Here is an 18,043-nt window from a genome sequence, read left to right as displayed (position 1 = left end):
CTGCGAATATTTCAAACTTAAAATCAGTTGACAGCCAAGGTAGCATGCCTAATGAGAGCTAACGTTAATCACGTAGCTACTAGCAGCTTTGTATTTCTAACTACAACAAAACTGTCAATAGCTTAAATCAAGTGAAATTTGAACCAAATAAACCACCGACTCCTCTTGACATGGCCTCATCGTCTAGTTTATCATACTGTGAGTATGTTAATGACAAAAATAAGCTACTTGGTGATTCCACGATATAATGGTAGCGTTAGATGTCCATATTTGGCCACTGCGTGGGGTTATTAATCCAGTTTTCGACCATTTCAAAGGGAAACCTCTGTAAACACCGTATCCAGTAGCTTCTTTTAATACCTCTCACGGTCCTCGGCCCACAAAGAGAGTGTGTATGTTTCTGCCATTTTTGCTATCAAGAAATTAGAGCGAGCTCTGTATCAGGGGAATCCATTTGTTTTCCCCAAAAAAGAGGCGTTAACCTTTGATGACGCAAAAGTAGCGTTGGTCTATAGGACAGGACTGTTATTTAATTTTAATTTTAGTCTAGTCTAGTCTTTGTGTGAAGCTGTCATTTTAGTTTCTGTTAGTTTTAGTCACGTCCATAATCTTTTTAGTCGAGTCAAGTTACAGTCAACTAAAATCTGAGCATTTTGAGTCAATGAAAATTTTATTTTAGTCTCCTTTTAGTATTGCAATTTTATTCAAACCAGTCAATATAGCAAAGTCCAACCCGAGGCGCTTTAAATGACTGAACAACAGCTCTTTGTGAGCGTTCAGTTCCCATTCTGATCTGGCTAAAACCATCCAATGTGGATATGTGGATGTGAAAGTAAGCATCTTTCAAATCTAATGGTCAGAAACCAATCCTCTGGGTAAATATTCATAAGAATTTTCGGTAGCACTTTATTTTACAGTCCTGTTCCTCATGTACATACTATGTACTTATTATAGTAATTACAATAACTATGTAATAACTAGGTACTAACCCTGAACCTAGCCCTAAACCTAACCCTACCCCATGTAGTTAACTTAAATTACCAGTACTTTCTTAAATAAATACACTGTAAGTACACTATAAGTACATGTTAGTACACATACTTTAAAATAAAGTGCAACCGAATTTTCTTGACCATCATCATCATGAACGACCGGCACATAAGCGAGCTGTTCAGATGTCTGAGATCTAAAATGGGTTTGAGCCCACCGTCTCTCTTTGGGACGAGGAAATAGCGACTGAAAAAGTTTGACTCGCTGTTCACTGGGGGCACAGTGCATTTTACAGGCAGTGCTTGCACCTCCTGCCAGAGAACAATAGCTTCGTTGTCTGGGACAGAAGTTTGAACAATGCCTCTGAACTGGGGTGGTCTGCAAGTGAACTGCAGAGAGTAGCCTCATCGAATTGTTTCCAAACCCATCTCGAGATTCATGGAATGGCAGCCAATGCTGTGTAATGGGAGGGGAGAGGTTTTATTTTATTGAATGAAAGCTCGCCTTGAAGAAGCAGGGAGTCTACATTCATAAGTAAATGAGAAAGGATGAGAAATTTTTCTTTTTAAAGTATGTGGGACTGCTATCACAGCGGTAAAATATTTGGGCATGCACTGCACCTGCAGGATGTGACCTGCTGAAAACGAAACTCCATCTCTCAGAGGTGTTCGAAGAGGTAAGGCGTGAAGGCGAGCTGTTTTGGGGGGAGTTCCGGCCGAGGCGAGACGGGACCCCTCCTTTTCCTCTCTAGTGCCTCAGGCCGGCTTCGGTGGCTCAGGGTCCAGCACGACTAGTGGGCGGGGACCTTAACTCTTCGGGAGGGGGAAGCATTTCGCCAGCCTGGATTGCTGGTTTTCGAAGAGGCTGATGTTGCGCTGGCTTCGCAGGCTGAGCAGAGAGGCTCTTCTGGCGGCCCGCAGCCATGGTTCTAGGGCATTTAGGGAGGAAGGGACACAGTGCCTGCAATGTCTTCTGAGCCTCCGAAACCATTAAGTGTACCCATGAACAGCAAAGCCAAATAGCCCTTTTGGTGAGACTTTGTAGCGCACAGAGCTTGTCATGGACGGCTGGCAAGAATGGGGCTGAACGTTGATGGGAGGATTGCTTGCAGGTCTCTGGTAGGAACCATTCGTCCAGCAATCCATGTGCGGGCTCATCTGGAGCCGACCACTTGAGGCCCGATCCTCCACGGCTTTCGCAAGGATGAGGATTAGCTCCGCGTCTGGCTTTGGCCTCGACACTTGGAGGGGAGGAGCTGCTACGGGCTTCTCGCTGGAATCAGCCCAAACCTACGTTCCTGACGCCGCCAAGGATACAGAGTCAACGTCAGAGATGTCGTCAATGATGATGTCCTCCTCAGACGCACCGAATGAGACCAGCCCGCTTGCAACTGAAGAGGCAGGCGGGACGCTTGCTGTGCCCTTCTTCATCATGTAAGTCCCTTGCGCGGCGCAACATTTAAAGCAGTGCGCCCTGAAAATTTGCTCTTTGCCCGGATGCCAAATGACTGCAGTGATGCTTCCGTAGCTGCTTTCAGCTTCTTTCACAGCGGTGAGTAGATCTGGAGCTTCTTCTAAGACTTCTTCTTGCAGAAGAGTCAGTAAAGAGATGATCCTCATCGCTGAAGGAGTATAATCTGATGAATGGCGCTACGGACCAACTTATATAGCGGTCAGCCCCACCCTCTTTGGTGGGCTGAAGCGCCATTGGTTTGTGCAGCTACACAAACGTGAACAAATCAGGCTTCAGCAGAAAGGAAAAGAAGTTTTCATACATAACGTGAGTGAATGTTCGAAAAGAAACTCGACATGCAAACAAACAGAAAACGATTTGCAAATACAAAGGTCAGAATGAGCAAAATCACAAGTGTAACAAATAAACATATTTTGCTTTACAAAGATATGAGCGTACATCATATTTGACAAATACAACCAATCCTATGAATTGCATGTAACCATTAAACAAATAACCTACCAAATTTAGTGCATACAAATGCTGGTCTGTTTTGGTTGTGATATCCTCACCGTTTTACGTCATTAAATCTCTTGGCTTGATTTATTTACAAACGTGTCCAGGCAGATTTTCTCACAAATGCAGTTGAGCAACTTCCTCTTCCAAAACAGCAGATGGCACTATAGGTGATTTTACAGTAGTCTCCTGAGAGAAGCGCTTTCTATAATTAATATTTTTGAGGTTTTCACAATGCCAAAACTACAAAAAAAAATGTAAATAAATAAATGAAAAACACTTTAATGCCGGTGTAGACACGGTGTTACAACAAGCAAATGGAACCCAATTGGTCGAAAGGCTTGAGTAATATTTTGATACTAAATTAATGTTATAAATGCAGATCAGTTAAACCAAACTTGAGTGTCTTTGTCTTGATTTGTATATCTGTTATTATTGTTTGGAATTAAGCTGTACAAATATGCCTTCAGATATAAAATTTTATACAATTATAATTGCAGCTTAATGCACTTGACTGATATGCTTAATTTTTAAATGATAATCATGCAATATTGTATTTATCTTGTTTATCATGGGTCACATAATATGCTGCCAGATCTTGATCTTGAGCCTGATTTGGTCCACATATCACTGGACTGATTTGGGCCACACTCCTGCCACCAACAATCGGCCCTTGTGTTGTTTGGCGGATCCCCGCCGTGCTGTGATTGCCACACGTGGCCCAGCTCTGGCTGAAAGGCTACATGCCATTGCCGACAGGAGTCCAGCAGTGCCAGCTTGAGGCCACATGTGGGCCAAGTCCGTTTGCTATGTGGCAACATGTATGTTTATCTGATGAGTAAATGTGTAAATTGATTATGCTTTCATGCTGTTCGATCTGTAGAAAATCATTTTCACAGCACTTTCCGGTTGTATTCATGTATATTTTTGTCCCACTTTCATAAAAAAACGTCGCTAATTATTTGTTAATTTATTTTCTAGTTGTGTCTGGTCCAGACAGTGTCTCTGTGTCAGCGATGGAGGGAGATTCAGTCACTCTACACACTGATGTTAAAATAAACCAACAAGAAAAGATTAATTGGTATTTTAATGACATTCGCATCGCTCAAATCACTGGAGATCTCAAAATCTGTACATTTGATCAGTGTGTAGGCACTGAGAGATTCAGAGACAGACTGAAGCTGGATCATCAGACTGGATCTCTGACCATCACAAACATCACAAACACAGACTCTGGAGAATATAAACTACTGATACTACGCAGTAGCAGCGACAGTGAAACAATCTTCAATATTGTCATTGGTAAGTTATTATGTTTAAAAGCAGGTTGTTTAAATCACATCGTGTTTATTATACCAGTGACATTCAGAGCTGTTTTTCTCTTTACCTGCATCATTCAACAGAACAGAATTACATCTATATGAATGAAGACATATCCACAATTAACTTGATGTTTATCAATTTATTTTTTCTCCTGTTGTTTTAGGACATTAATATGCATAATTATTTTCAGTTATCTTTCGGCCCAGCAAGTTCCTCCAGCAGCTGTCGGTTTGTGTTTCAGGTGTTTCTGCTGCTGAACGAGATGAAGTGAAGGAGGGAGAATCTGTCACTTTAGATCCTGGTGAAACTAAAAGCCCAAATGATGTGAAGAAATGGTATTTTAATGACATTCTCATCGCTGAAATCACTGGAGATCACAGTAAGATCTGTACAGATGATCAGTGTGATGAGAGATTCAGAGACAGACTGAAGCTGGATCATCAGACTGGATCTCTGACCATCACAAACACCAGAACCACAGACTCTGGACTTTATGAACTACAGATCCACAGCCGCAGATTCAGCATCATGAGGAGCTTCAGAGTTACTGTCACTGGTGAGAATTTCAGAGCACATCATTTTTAAACTGACAGTTGTTGTCTTTATGGCTTTATTTAATTTTTAATAATGAAATTTGACTGTATTTTATTATTATATTACATTATATTATATATATAGAGAGAGAGTATCAACCATAATACAGTATCCATTACTTCACTCGTTTCACCCATCGAGAGAGAGCCTGCATGCATCTTTGTAACGGGAGGCATCAGCAAGTCCCATGCTCATGCACTCCCTCCACATTAGAAAAATTCACATGTTGAAACCCAGCGTTTGTCTCTCTTCATTCAAAAAGCTTCTTAAAAAAGGTAGAATAGGTGAATTCAGTAGCGAGCTAGCTTTGAAAGTATAAGATCCCACCCTCGCTGCAAATCCCTCTCCAAAGCCACGCCTCCTCCAAAACACATGAACACACACAGACAGAGCAGAGGCTGATCAGTGAAACTATTAGAGACGCCATTGAGGGATGGTTGCAGCACTGTCAGATTCACCAGTGAAAAAACATTACAGTATAAAGTTCATAATATAACAATAATAATGCCTTCCTTTCTTACTCGCTCTGCAATACAGTAAAATAACGCAGTGATGACGAATCATGTGTAGGAGAGCCTATAGTAACACTCGGACCAAGTGATATGATTGGATGAACATTTTATTGTCCTTCAACTTCCACCGACTCATAGTATCCTCTCTCACTATGTTAATCCTTGTCTTGTCCTCTAGGGGGCGGAGACTATAAAGATGCTCGTGCACTAAATTCAGGTTTGTACTCAGGAATACTAGTCACTGTTTTCCGTGGCTCTGTCAGTCTCTCTGATTTGATCCAGGAGGTTAACAAAGGGTAAGTATTACTAACAGTTATTATAGTGGGAGGAAAATATTGTCTTTATTATGCAAAGTTAGGGTTTAATTGTTTGTGTGTGATTATGTTTAAAAGGAGACCAGGTGAAAACTAAGCTCGGCATCTGTCAAAAGTCCAAGGATGAGGTAAAATTAATGCAGTTTATTATGAGATTTTCAGCTGTGTGTGTGTGTGTGAGAGAGAGAGAGAGAGAGAGAGAGAGAGAGAGAGAGAGAGAGAGAGAGAGAGAGATGTGGCTTCTTTCATGTCATTTAATAATAAATCACCATTACATCAGAAAATATAACAGCATTTCTGCTCTTCTGATTAAAATAAAAACAAAAACAAAACAAAAAACAATTGTGCACATACATTTTTATAAATCTGCTAGTCTTTACACTAAATAAATGGAGTTTATATCAAAATCATCTAGATGGAAAATAAAAATTTCAAAACGGACAGGTTTTCTTGAGTCACTGAAAGCTGTTCTCTCTCTCTCTCTCTCTCTCACACACACACACTCTCTCTCTTTCTCTCTTTCTCTCTCTCTCTCTCTCTCTCTCTCTCTGTACAAACAGGAAAGCATCACCAGACCCGACAGGATCATGTATCTGCAAAAGGATTTCCATCGCCGCAAATCCGCATCACACTTCAGCTTGTGTTGTTCAGCTTTAACCTGGAATAATATTCACATTTATCATTTAGCATGCGTATTATAACAAGTGCCTTGGTTTCTGGTTCTGGATTAGTGAAGAGCTTGTGGAAGAGATGTGTTGTCATCTGTTTCCTGAAGATAGAGATGTTCTCATCAGATCAGATGAAGGCTTCTGAGGGAACCGCTAGGTGGCGCTCATTCATTGTTAAACTTTCTCTATACATTTATTCAGTTCAGCAATAACCTACTTTTACCATTCAGTTATCTCGATAAATTCATACAACAAATGCTTTGTGACAATAAGCAGGAATTTCACACTCAATCCATCAGTAAGCTTGAGTTTACACAGATCTAAAAGTGTATCAATCTTTAAAACAAACTTACATGAGTTCTCAGGACAGTCATTATTTAATTTACGAAATCGATTGAGGGACAGGTTCCATGTGAAGAAGATCTGCACTACTCTTATTGTACTTGATTTGTCAAGCACATCATCAATGTACTGTATTTGCACATTATAATGTGAAAAGTGAAAAATTACTAATATGCATTGTTTTGCTTCAATGTGATCGTAATTCTGCTCAGAATTGGAGAGTTTAGTTCAAAAGAACTAATTAGAAATCTTTAAGATGAAACTGAATGGGGAAAATACTTCCATACTTTATGAACTTCATTGTCACTTTTGCACTTTTTTCATGTCTCCATGTTTGTATACGTTGCTTTTAATAACAGAATTTAAATAAATTTATCCCTGCATTCAAATATTACAAAAATTACAATAATATTAAAAAGGTTTACTAATAAATGTTGAATAGATTTTTCTACATTTTAAAATTACACATTTGAAGTTATACTGCATATCTGACAGATATGGGTGTTGCTGCAACAAGGAATGTAGGAGGGGATGTTCTCGCAACCATGCACAACGTTCCCTAAAATTTAGACATTTACAGAGAAGATGGGACAGTGCCAACTATCACAAATGTTGGGTCAGACATTCTGGAAAGTTGGCTCAGTCCATGTACCCGAACACTGCATATCCATCCACCCTTCTGATTATTTCTGATGATGAAGCACTTATAAAGGCAAACTTATGTCTACAGAGTTGTGGGAATTTTCCCAGCCTTTATGCTTGGCAGACCACACACTTCAATTTAACCTTTGAACGAAACATGCAAAGCTCTGAAACACAAACACCCAGACTACAGGCAGTCTGCAGAAATTTGTAAAAAGCCCAGAAGAGCTAAAGTCAACTACTTCCCAGAGTGGATGAAGATGAGAAGACTTTGAGAAGAACTGGTGTCTGAATTTTAAAAAGTTTGGAAAAGATGGAAAAGATGAACAAAACATTTGCATATCAATGACATTAAATTATTAATCATTGTCCAAGTGTGCAAGGCATAAAGTAATGATGGCCAGCGACCTTTCGACCTTCTCAAGTGAGTTACCAATCATGTTTAGAGACCAGAAGGAACATAAAGTATCTGAAAACCCCTTTTCAAAACATTATATAAAATACATTTTTCACTCATTGCATATTTAAGGTGAAAGTCAAGTCAAGTCACCTTTATATATATAGCGCATTAAACAAAAAAAAAGATAGTGTCAAAGCAACTGAACAACATTCATTAGGAAAACAGTGTATCAATAATGCAAAATGATAGTTAAAGGCAGTTCATCATTGAATTCAGTGATGTCATCTCTGTTCAGTTTAAATAGTGTCTGTGCATTTATTTGCAATCAAGTCAATGATATCACTGTAGATGAAGTGACCCCAACTAAGCAAGCCAGAGGCAACAGCGGCAAGAAACTGAAACTCCATCGGTGACAGAATGGAGAAAAAAACCTTGGGAGAAACTAATGCAGAATGTCAAAGAATGACCAGAGTGCAGCTGGAACCTAAATTTATCCTCATTGGATCTTCAGACTCCCAAGCTGCTGGCGCTGTTGCCAAAGGTGGAGCTCTTAGAGAAAGACTGAAAACTGAGATGGAAAAACTGATGGTACTGTATAGTTTATAATCCAAGCCATTTGGTTACTTGTAATGGTGAAGGAACTGATTATTCATTTTTCTTCATGGTCAGCTTCCCCTTATGCAGTAAATTAAATAATAAACGTGGTTATATTTAGGTACTCAAACAGGATTTGTTCCCAGGGATTGCTGTGTCCTCTTTGGTTTGACCTGCTGTATGTACTGAATCTCCATTAAAAAAAACTTATCTTGGGGCCTCATGCTTCGAAGCTGTCAAACAGTATAGACACACAAGTTTACAGTGAAATTAAAATTTATTAAATCCAGATCAACTAAGCACAGCTGTTCAAATCTTCACTGTTTATTTGTGTGCAGTGCTGGGTGCTCGTGTGTGTGTGTGTCAGTCAGACTCCGATTGGTCTTTCGCCTTCTCAATCATTAGATTGTCATAACCGGACACCGCCACATCGTGTCACATGCTTCCTGTACACTTCCTGGTTCATATCTAACAACACTGAACCACGTTGCCAGACGTAAGAAAATTATCGTATTTGTACGATAATTTCAGAATTCTATGAAAATGTAAATGATGGTAGTTGCAGTCATAGGGCTTCTTTAATCAGTTTTCTCATTTTTCTTCCAAATACGATAATTTTGTACTTCTGGTACGATACTTGGACATTTCCAATCTGGCAACACTGACACTGAAACACCTCTGTACTACACACGAAATATCTGAATAATTACGTAGTAAAGCTTGGTATGAGAGTTTCTTGAGATCTGGGGCGTTTTTATTTAAAAAAAAAAAATCGAAAAATAGCATCTGAAATGCTAACTTGTGCAGCAATGTAAAAGGCTATAAATAACATATTTTTACAACAGCAAACGACCAAATTCTTGGATTATGCCATCGTCTTCCTACATTCTCATTGCTGGCTATATGAGTTACAAATAAACCATTTTTTACCTCGCACTTGGATCTCGTGACTCGATCATTGTAAAAAAGTGATGATACATTGATGTGTAAATACACAAAACGATCGGTCTGTGCAAGACACTGAACAACAGTATTTAGATTGGAAATTTTTTAGCATTGTCCGATGTTTCATTTTTGGCTGAACTAGCCCTTTAAGTCGTAATCACTAAGTTTAAAGGTCTTTTACTTTGCTTTTCTTCTATATCCTATAACATTAGGTTTTTTTGTAATGAGACATTGTATAAAAATTAATCGCATGATTTCTCATCGCCACCTAAATATTCTCAGTCCCCCCAAAAATTTTACAGCCCGGGAAGAAATAAGAAACATTAAAAACTATGCTTCAGTGGTAGAAACACAGACTATGAAAAAATTGAAATATAGACAATGTATCTATATATGTGAGTATAGAGTAGGAATATAGAATGTGAAAAATAGAAATATAGACTGTGTATATCATATTTATTTGTATGCGAATGTACAGTATTAGCTTATGTGCAGTACAATAGTGCAGTAACGTGCAAATTGAGTGCAACATGACAACAAAAGCAACAGTAACAGTAGTAACAGATGTGCAAACTCAAATGAGTAATATTAACAAATATACAATGGTAGTAATAACAGCAATAACATTACAAATGTTCAAATGAGATTACATTTAGCGGCTTTTAAATTCGAATCACAACGTAGCAACAAAGGACATGATCGCGCGATATCCGCCTTTGATCTCGTAGCGGTTAGTCTGGAATGCGCTTATTTCACACGTGAAGCATCACGTGGTCTCTGACAACGACACACACCTCCAGATACGTCACATCTCTGGAGTGCAGCAATGCTGCTCATTCATTCAAAGAACCGAAGCACGTTCGAGAGGAAAGATGCAGACAAAGATGTTCTCCTTTGTTCTGTTTGCAGTTTCAGTATTTCTATGGCACGGTAGGACCTTTATTTGTTTATTTATTTCTCCTCATGTCCACGATATAAAAAAAATAAAGGAAAAAAAGAAAGAAAAAAAGTAGTCTAGTTTGGAGTTCCCTGCTCAAAGCAGAGGTTATTGAAGACCCAGATCCAGACAAAGACCTGTCAGTCCAAGAACCAAGCAGTCAATATTAATATGTAATCTAATATTTAATAAATTGACATTTATTTTCTTTAATGAACAAAGAACAAGACAACTAACAAACTTTTTTTCCACGTATTTTTGTTCCAAGTAAAAAAATATATAAATAAAATAAAATAAAAGAGTAAATTAAAAATAAATGAAATACACTGAATGAGTCAATCCACCAAATGGGTGCCTTTTCTATCTTAAAGAAAAAAAATATGTATGAAAATGGACATTTGAACATTATGAAATTCAACAGAAAGTCCTTCACATATTTCTCACATGTACAGATTGAAACACTAGTACATAGAAAATAGTATATAGAAGACAAAAAAAATGAATGAGCATCATAAACTGGAAACACTTCAGGAGTTTCGAAGTCATCATGACTTGCATAGCTTTTTTCCAGCGTGCTGCATTCTTTAATGTTCTGGTTGGAAACACAGATGGTGTGATGCCAAACCCCACTATGGCAGAAGCAAGCCGTCATGTTTGCAACTGTGTCAATGAGCACTTATCAGGATTAACTAAATGCTGGACTTCCAAAAGTACGTGAAATATTTAAAGTTTGCTGCATTGAATCAGGGACGTCACTAGGATTGGAAGATGGGGGGGGGGGTATTTGTAACTTGCATTTGCAAAATCTTTGCACTCACATTCAAGCATGTGTGTGTGTTTGTGTGTGTATATATATATATTAACTGATAATTAAACTGATAATTCACCCAAAAATGAAAATTCTGTCATCCTTTTTTTTTTCAAAATATCTTCTTAGAACAATTTGTATTGTACAACGTGTGTCTTTTATAAAATAAATAAAGGTGACTTGACTACACAGGGCACTGTAATTTTTAAGTTTTGCTTCTACTTACAGGTTGAATGTCAATGAAGGACCGCTTCATTTCTGTGTATGATGTACATACCATTTTTCCATTTGTGTGGTATGGTGCAGATGGCAGGAAGAGTTTTAAAGACAATTTCTGCACGAAGGCCTTTAAATGACAAAAGTACAGAGAAAGCACAAGTTTAAAAAAAAAACTAACCATACATTTTACATTTTTACAGTCTTTGTGGGGATCTACTATCATTTGCACTAAGAGACCGACTAAACCAGTTTTCATTCCCTCCAGAAAATTTGACTAAATTTTACCACCCTTTACCCTTTGACTGATTTGGACTTGTAGGGAGGAACAAAAGTACACTGTAAATGAAAGGAAGCTTTGTTGGCTGGAATGCAACAATACACTTATTTCACCTCATTTGTCTTTTTTCATAATTTTTGGAAGTCATAGGTCTAAGTAAAATTGAAAACGTATGTATCATTAATTTAAATAGGTTACTTACCTTGAAATGTTTCAATTAACAGGCAGAAATTCTATTGTTGCAATTATTCCTTCATGAAAAAGTCCATTGTCTAAAACATAAGTATAAACACATTTAGTACAACACATTTAAAAAACATGTCAATCAATCTAGATTCATAATAGAAATTGCTGTAATTATAGGGTATTCTAATAGATGCAGAATTCAATATAAATAAACCATTAAAACACTTTTACTGTACAATTAATTAGTGCTGGTGCACTAAGATGAACATGGCTTCTGTTTTACGCTCCACTCTTAAAGTTTTGTAGGAGTAACTTTAACGTTATATAAATTTGGGACACTGGTATGAATTTTTGCTGAAAGAGCAAATTGCCTCACGACTGCACGCTTTTCTTTCGTCTGGGTTTTGAACAGTGGTGGACAGTAACGGAGTAGCTTTACTTCGTTACTGTACTTAAGTACATTTTTCAAGTATCTGTACTTTACTGAAGTAGTTTTATTTTGAGTAACTTTTACTTTTACTTCACTACATTCCAAAGCATAAGATCGTACTTTTAACTTCACTACATTTCATAAAACATATCGTTACTCCCTATAATATATCACATGCTCCGACACGCAGAAGCGGTGTCTGATTCATCATGAACGAACTGAGTCTTTTCAAAATAAACTTTAATCGGATCGCGAATCGCACCAAACGATTCGTTTACGAATTAGAATGATCCGATTGCAGCTGTTCTGGAGTCGACCACTCACTGATCCAAATGAACCGTTTAGTGTTTAGAGTCTCCAGAAGTAAGAACCGTGAGATCTTGTGAGCGCGTGCGTCTGATTTTGCTAAAATTAAGTTATTAATGTCGGAATTTAGGATTAACTATTGTAACTGAAAATCATATTTTTTATTATTTATTTTTTATATTTTATTTTGATAATTTAGAATTATTACTGAAATACAACCTTTTTTTGTTTCAAACAGTTCATTGAACAATAATAAATGAAGTACCTGAAGATGACAATGAAGTAAATGTATAATAATTAGCAAAGATGATTAATTTAGCGCTGTAAACGCGCGTGTGAGGGGCGGAGACGCGCTGCGGAGCGTCAGACGCGCTTGAGGACCAAACACAGCAGAGCGGTAGGAAACTTCACTCCTCTTATTATTTCCCTTTTACTATAGCGATTTATTTTTAGATACGTGATCTGAGTCTTTCATAGAGTCGACTCGGTTGATTCAGATCGGGACTTCACAGCCTGTTCGCGACTCGGTTGATTCAGATCGGCACTTCGGAGCATGTTCGCGACTCCGTTGATTCAGATCGGCACTTCGGAGCCTGTTCGCGACTCGGTTGATTCAGATAGGGACTTCGGAGCATGTTCGCGACTCGGTTGATTCAGATCGGCACTTCGGAGCCTGTTCGCGACTCGGTTGATTCAGATCGGCACTTCGGAGCATGTTCGCGACTCGGTTGATTCAGATCGGCACTTCGGAGCATGTTCGCGACTCGGTTGATACCGATCGGCACTTCGGAGCCTGTTCGCGACTCGGTTGATTCAGATCAGGACTTCGGAGCCTGTTCGCGACTCGGTTGATTCAGATCGGCACTTCGGAGCCTGTTCGCGACTCGGTTGATTAAGATTGGGACTTCGGAGCATGTTCGCGACTCGGTTGATACCGATCGGCACTTCGGAGCCTGTTCGCGACTCGGTTGATTCAGATCGGCACCTCGGAGCCTGTTGGCGACTCGGTTGATTCAGATTGGGACTTCGGAGCATGTTTGAGATTTTTTTTTATTTCAGATCTCGAAGCAGGAAGTGTTTGTCAAACAGTTAATTGGTGATAAATGAATATTTGAACTTGAGGCTTTTTTTTTTTAGACGAGTAACGTTAGACAGACATGAATGTTTATTCAGAACGGTACTGAAAATAAGTAAATATTGTAGCTGATGCTAAATGTCTAGCAGGCTTGCTGGTGCTAACTTGAGGTAATTTTTATAAATAATGTCCAAATATTTTTAGTCAACCACCTATAGATATATAGATAGATATAGATATACAGATATATAGATTACATCTGGGGAGAAAAGAAAGGATGTGATGTTCAGAACATGGTAACTACAGTAATTATCAAAGAGGGGAAGAGATGCACCCCGTTTGTCCAGGGGTGTTTTTACACCGCAGACAAGGTTTGAGAAGGAAAAAAATAATTAAGAAAATATTATTATATTTTCCTTAAGATGTTCTTCCTAACTTCAAGCCTTATTATCTTGTCATATATAACTGTGGTGTTCTGTAAAACCACAAACTTTAAAATACTTTTTTCTTACTGGTGAAGATCAGATTATCATCTCTGTTTTCTCTCAGGTACATCACAGTGTAAGCTTCACAGTGAACATTACTCTCGTAAGCGTAGTCCATATCAACAACAAAAATATATCTTGACTCCATATAGTGGTTATTTTGGAAAAAAAATCCCAGGTATTTTGAGCAGTAGGATTATAAAAAAAAAATGTGCTAATATAAAATTAAATTAGCCTATATAAAATTGCAAACATCTATCTTTCAGTACTTTTTTACTTAAGTACATACAAAATTGAGTACTTTTGTACTTTCACTTGAGTAAATTTGAAAAAGGAGTACTTTTACTTTTACTGGAGTAATATTTTATTATTTGTATCTGTACTTTTACTCAAGTACTTGATTTGTGTACTTCGTCCACCACTGGTTTTGAACTTTTATAACAGAAAACTGCAGGTTCATTGAAACGATTCTCACGTAGTCTGTTGTCTGTTGCATGATGTGTGTTAGCTCGGCTCGCTCGAGCAGCTTATTTCACTGGTCCGATCCGTTAAATGGTCCGTGCGGCTTTTCTATCTTAATTCTAATGATTTCAGATGCTGGCGAACAAACAGGAATATCACAATCATAGCACATTTAGAATTCAATTTCAATTCAATTCAAGTTTATTTGTATAGCGCTTTTTACAATGCAAATCGTTACAAAGCAACTTTACAGAAAATTATGTTTCTACAATATTTAGTAGTAGCTATAGTTTGTGCACGTTTGACAGGATTTTAGAAAAAATAAAATAAAATAATAATAATAATACAAGACGTAGTCAGCTAGACGATGAACTATCAATATTATTAATTAATAGTTATTATATGATGCAGTCACACATGTAGCAATAATTGTTAGTTCAGTTTGTTGATTCAGGGTTAGCATCATCTGAGGTCCTCTGAGGGTCAGCATCATCTCTTCTCAGGTGTTCTGGATCCAGACTGGAGCTTGTGTAAATCCTAGTTACCACGGGATGAAGATCCCGTGGCGAAACATAGAAATAAAATAGAGACATCATTAGCATAGCTGCTGATCCAACAAACTAAAATTAGTTTAACCCAAGCTAATGAATAAAAATGCACCTTTGATCAGATGCAACTACACTCACAATTTAAGAGATATATTATTTGTATGCTTGGTGAAAGAGATGTGTTTTTAGTCTAGATTTAAACAGAGAGAGTGTGCCTGAACCCCGAACATTATCAGGAAGGCTATTCCAGAGTTTGGGAGCCAATCGATCTGATTCTCTGGGGGAAAAAAATGGACTAAACTTTTTTTAACGTATAAAAAAATTATAATTAACGTATGAGACACATTACTTAATGTTCTAACAGTTATATACATCATACGATTATATTAACAGTTACTTACCCTTCATAATCAGGCAGGCTGACGCCTTTTCCGTGCTCTGTCTCTGACTGGACCGTTAAAATTTGAACGGTGTGAAGCGGAAAACATATTTAAAGAGTAACTAAACCCTAAACCAATTTTTTTTAGTTAATGATCTATAAGAATGGGGCTTTATTAGTGCTGTTCATTGATTTGAGTAACTTTTTTGACATTTGAATATAAAGTGTTTTAATTCTACAGTATATGGTGTAAAAACGTCTGAATGCTGCCCTCTTCAGGTTGAATGGTGGCTACTGCAGTTGAGTTTTCCTATTGGATGTTGCGGTGACAAGTGACATAAGCGGTGGCAGGTGACATAAGCAGTTTCCAGCTCACCACGCCCCTTGGTACGAGCTACCATTGTATACCATGGTATCATGGCCTTGCAATCAAAAAATGTCGTTATAATGGAAGTCAATGGGGCAAAAACAGCCACCAACAACAAATTAGGGAGACAAATTTAAATCTAATGCTGCACAAAAACTAAAAAATGCATCAAAGCCAATGTTGCTACTAATCTTTGACATGCCCAAGACTGTTATAAAAAGTAAAAAAAAAAAAAAAAAAAAAAAAATCCAGCCACAATTACTTTTATATTGAAAGTAAGTCATTTTTGTGTTTTTCCCCCAAATCAGTGACATCATTTATGAACTTGGCAATTAAAGAGTTAAAATCTTGGAATTTTTTAAAAACATTTAGTAGTTTTGATCAGAACTGAAGTTGATTAACAGATTTATTCCAAAAAAAATTGAGAAAAAAATATGAATCTGACACATTTTTACAGCAGTTTAATTGAGTGGATGTTTTCATCACAAACATAACAAAAGGGTAGTGAATTTGTCAAGGGTTAAAAAAATATATTTTGTCTTAATAAAAGCTTTATTTTACTTTTCTTTTTTTTTTTTTTGTTAGAACATGTTATATTTAAGTAAAAATGATCCTTTAGCCTTTATTTTCTGTCTATTAGATGACTAGTCTATTCTTGGGCTGTGTTCAGCGTTGTTTTAGCCTCAACGTCAGGGCTGTGTCTGGACGGCTATTAAATGTCTTTTAAGCCCCACATTTTTTGCTGGCAAGAAAGAGCAAAGAGGGAAAAAACTGAGTCACACATAGCTTGCTGTAAATCATCAAGGATGACGAGTCTAAGAAAAATCTGACAGCGAAGATAATCCTCTTGTAATGAGTGATGTCTACACTAACATGGCGTGACATGACAGACAAATCCCAGACGGTAAACTGCTGCCAAGTTTTATTTATGATGAATTTCAAATGATTTGCAACATCGCTTTGTCACATTCAGTGTACAGTAGACCGTTTTAATGTGTTCATTTCAACATGAAAGCACGCTAAGCATTGATCACTTCTTGGTTGTGTATGAATGCAAATATATGCAAGATATGAGTCAAGATGTGTGTTGTATGATGTATATTATGGTGTACAATAAGCACCAAATAACCTACATTATAACATGTATGTTTCTCGGATGAGTGAATATTTAAACTGATGATGCTTTCATGCTGTTTTCACAGCATTTTCCGGTTGTATTCATGTATATTTTTGTCCCACTTTCCCAAAAACATTGACAATTATCTGTTTATTTCTTTTCCAGTTGTGTCTGGTGCAGACAGAGTTTCAGTGTCAGCGATGGAGGGAGATTCAGTCACTCTATACACTGATGTTAAAATAAACCAACAAGAAAAGATTTGCTGGTATTTTAATGGCACTCGCATCGCTCAAATCAGTGGAGATCTCAGTTACATCTGTACAGATGTTCAGTGTAATGAAGGTACTGAGAGATTCAGAGACAGACTGAAGCTGGATCATCAGACTGGATCTCTGACCATCACAAACATCACAAACACAGACTCTGGACTTTATAAACTACTGATACTACGCAGTAGCAGCGACAGTGAAACAATCTTCAGTATTGTCATTGGTAAGTTATTATGTTTAAAAGCAGGTTGTTTATGTTTAAATCACATTGTGTTTATTATACCAGTGACATTCAGAGCTGTTTTTCTCTTGACCTGCAACACTGAACAAATACAGGTGATGGTCATATAATTACAATATCATCAAAAAGTTCATTTATTTCACTAATTCCATTCAAAAAGTGAAACTTGTATATTATATTCATTCATTACACACAGACTGATATATTTCAAATGTTTATTTCTTTTAATTTTGATGATTATATCTGACAACTAAGGAAAATCCCAAATTCAGTAACTCAGAAAATTAGAATATTGTGAAAAGGTTCAATATTGAAGAGACCTGGTGCCATAATAATTATTATTATTCAATCAGCTAATTAACTCAGAACACCTGCAAAGCATTTAAATGGTCTCTCAGTCTAGTTCTGTAGACTACACAATCATGGGGAAGACTGTTGACTTGACAGTTGTCCAAAAGACAACATTGACACCTTGCACAAGGAGGACAAGACACAAAAGGTCATAGCAAAAGAGGCTTGCTGTTCACAGAGCTCTGTGTCCAAGCACATTAAAGGGTCATGAAACCCCCAGACTACATAATCTAAGATTATAGCAGAGGTGTTTGTGTTGTACATCATAGAAGACAATGTTAGCATCCGCTAATT

General features: G+C 37.5%; 1 protein-coding gene and 1 long non-coding RNA gene across 3 annotated transcripts in view; both read left to right on the top strand.

The window, feature by feature from the left end:
• The first annotated feature begins 5,558 nt into the window (after positions 1-5,558).
• Positions 5,559-6,584, top strand: LOC113100984 (uncharacterized). The gene is made up of 3 exons (XR_003289871.1): positions 5,559-5,683; positions 5,780-5,829; positions 6,262-6,584. It is a non-coding gene; the product is annotated as an uncharacterized LOC113100984 (long non-coding RNA).
• A 3,525-nt stretch (positions 6,585-10,109) lies between these two features.
• LOC113100985 (uncharacterized) overlaps positions 10,110-18,043 on the top strand; it is a 29,033-nt gene continuing 21,099 nt past the window's right edge. For both annotated transcript variants that reach the window (XM_026265480.1, XM_026265479.1), the window contains exons 1-2: positions 10,110-10,222; positions 17,054-17,380. In XM_026265480.1, coding sequence (XP_026121265.1) covers positions 10,165-10,222; positions 17,054-17,380 — 385 coding nt within the window. In that variant the 5' untranslated portion in view covers positions 10,110-10,164. The remainder of the gene's footprint in view (positions 10,223-17,053; positions 17,381-18,043) is intronic.

This window comes from Carassius auratus, unplaced genomic scaffold, assembly GCF_003368295.1.
Source record: "Carassius auratus strain Wakin unplaced genomic scaffold, ASM336829v1 scaf_tig00217434, whole genome shotgun sequence".
Lineage (NCBI taxonomy): Eukaryota > Metazoa > Chordata > Actinopteri > Cypriniformes > Cyprinidae > Carassius > Carassius auratus.
The sequence above is the reverse complement of the archived record's forward strand: the minus strand, read 5'-3'. Positions and strand labels throughout refer to the sequence as shown.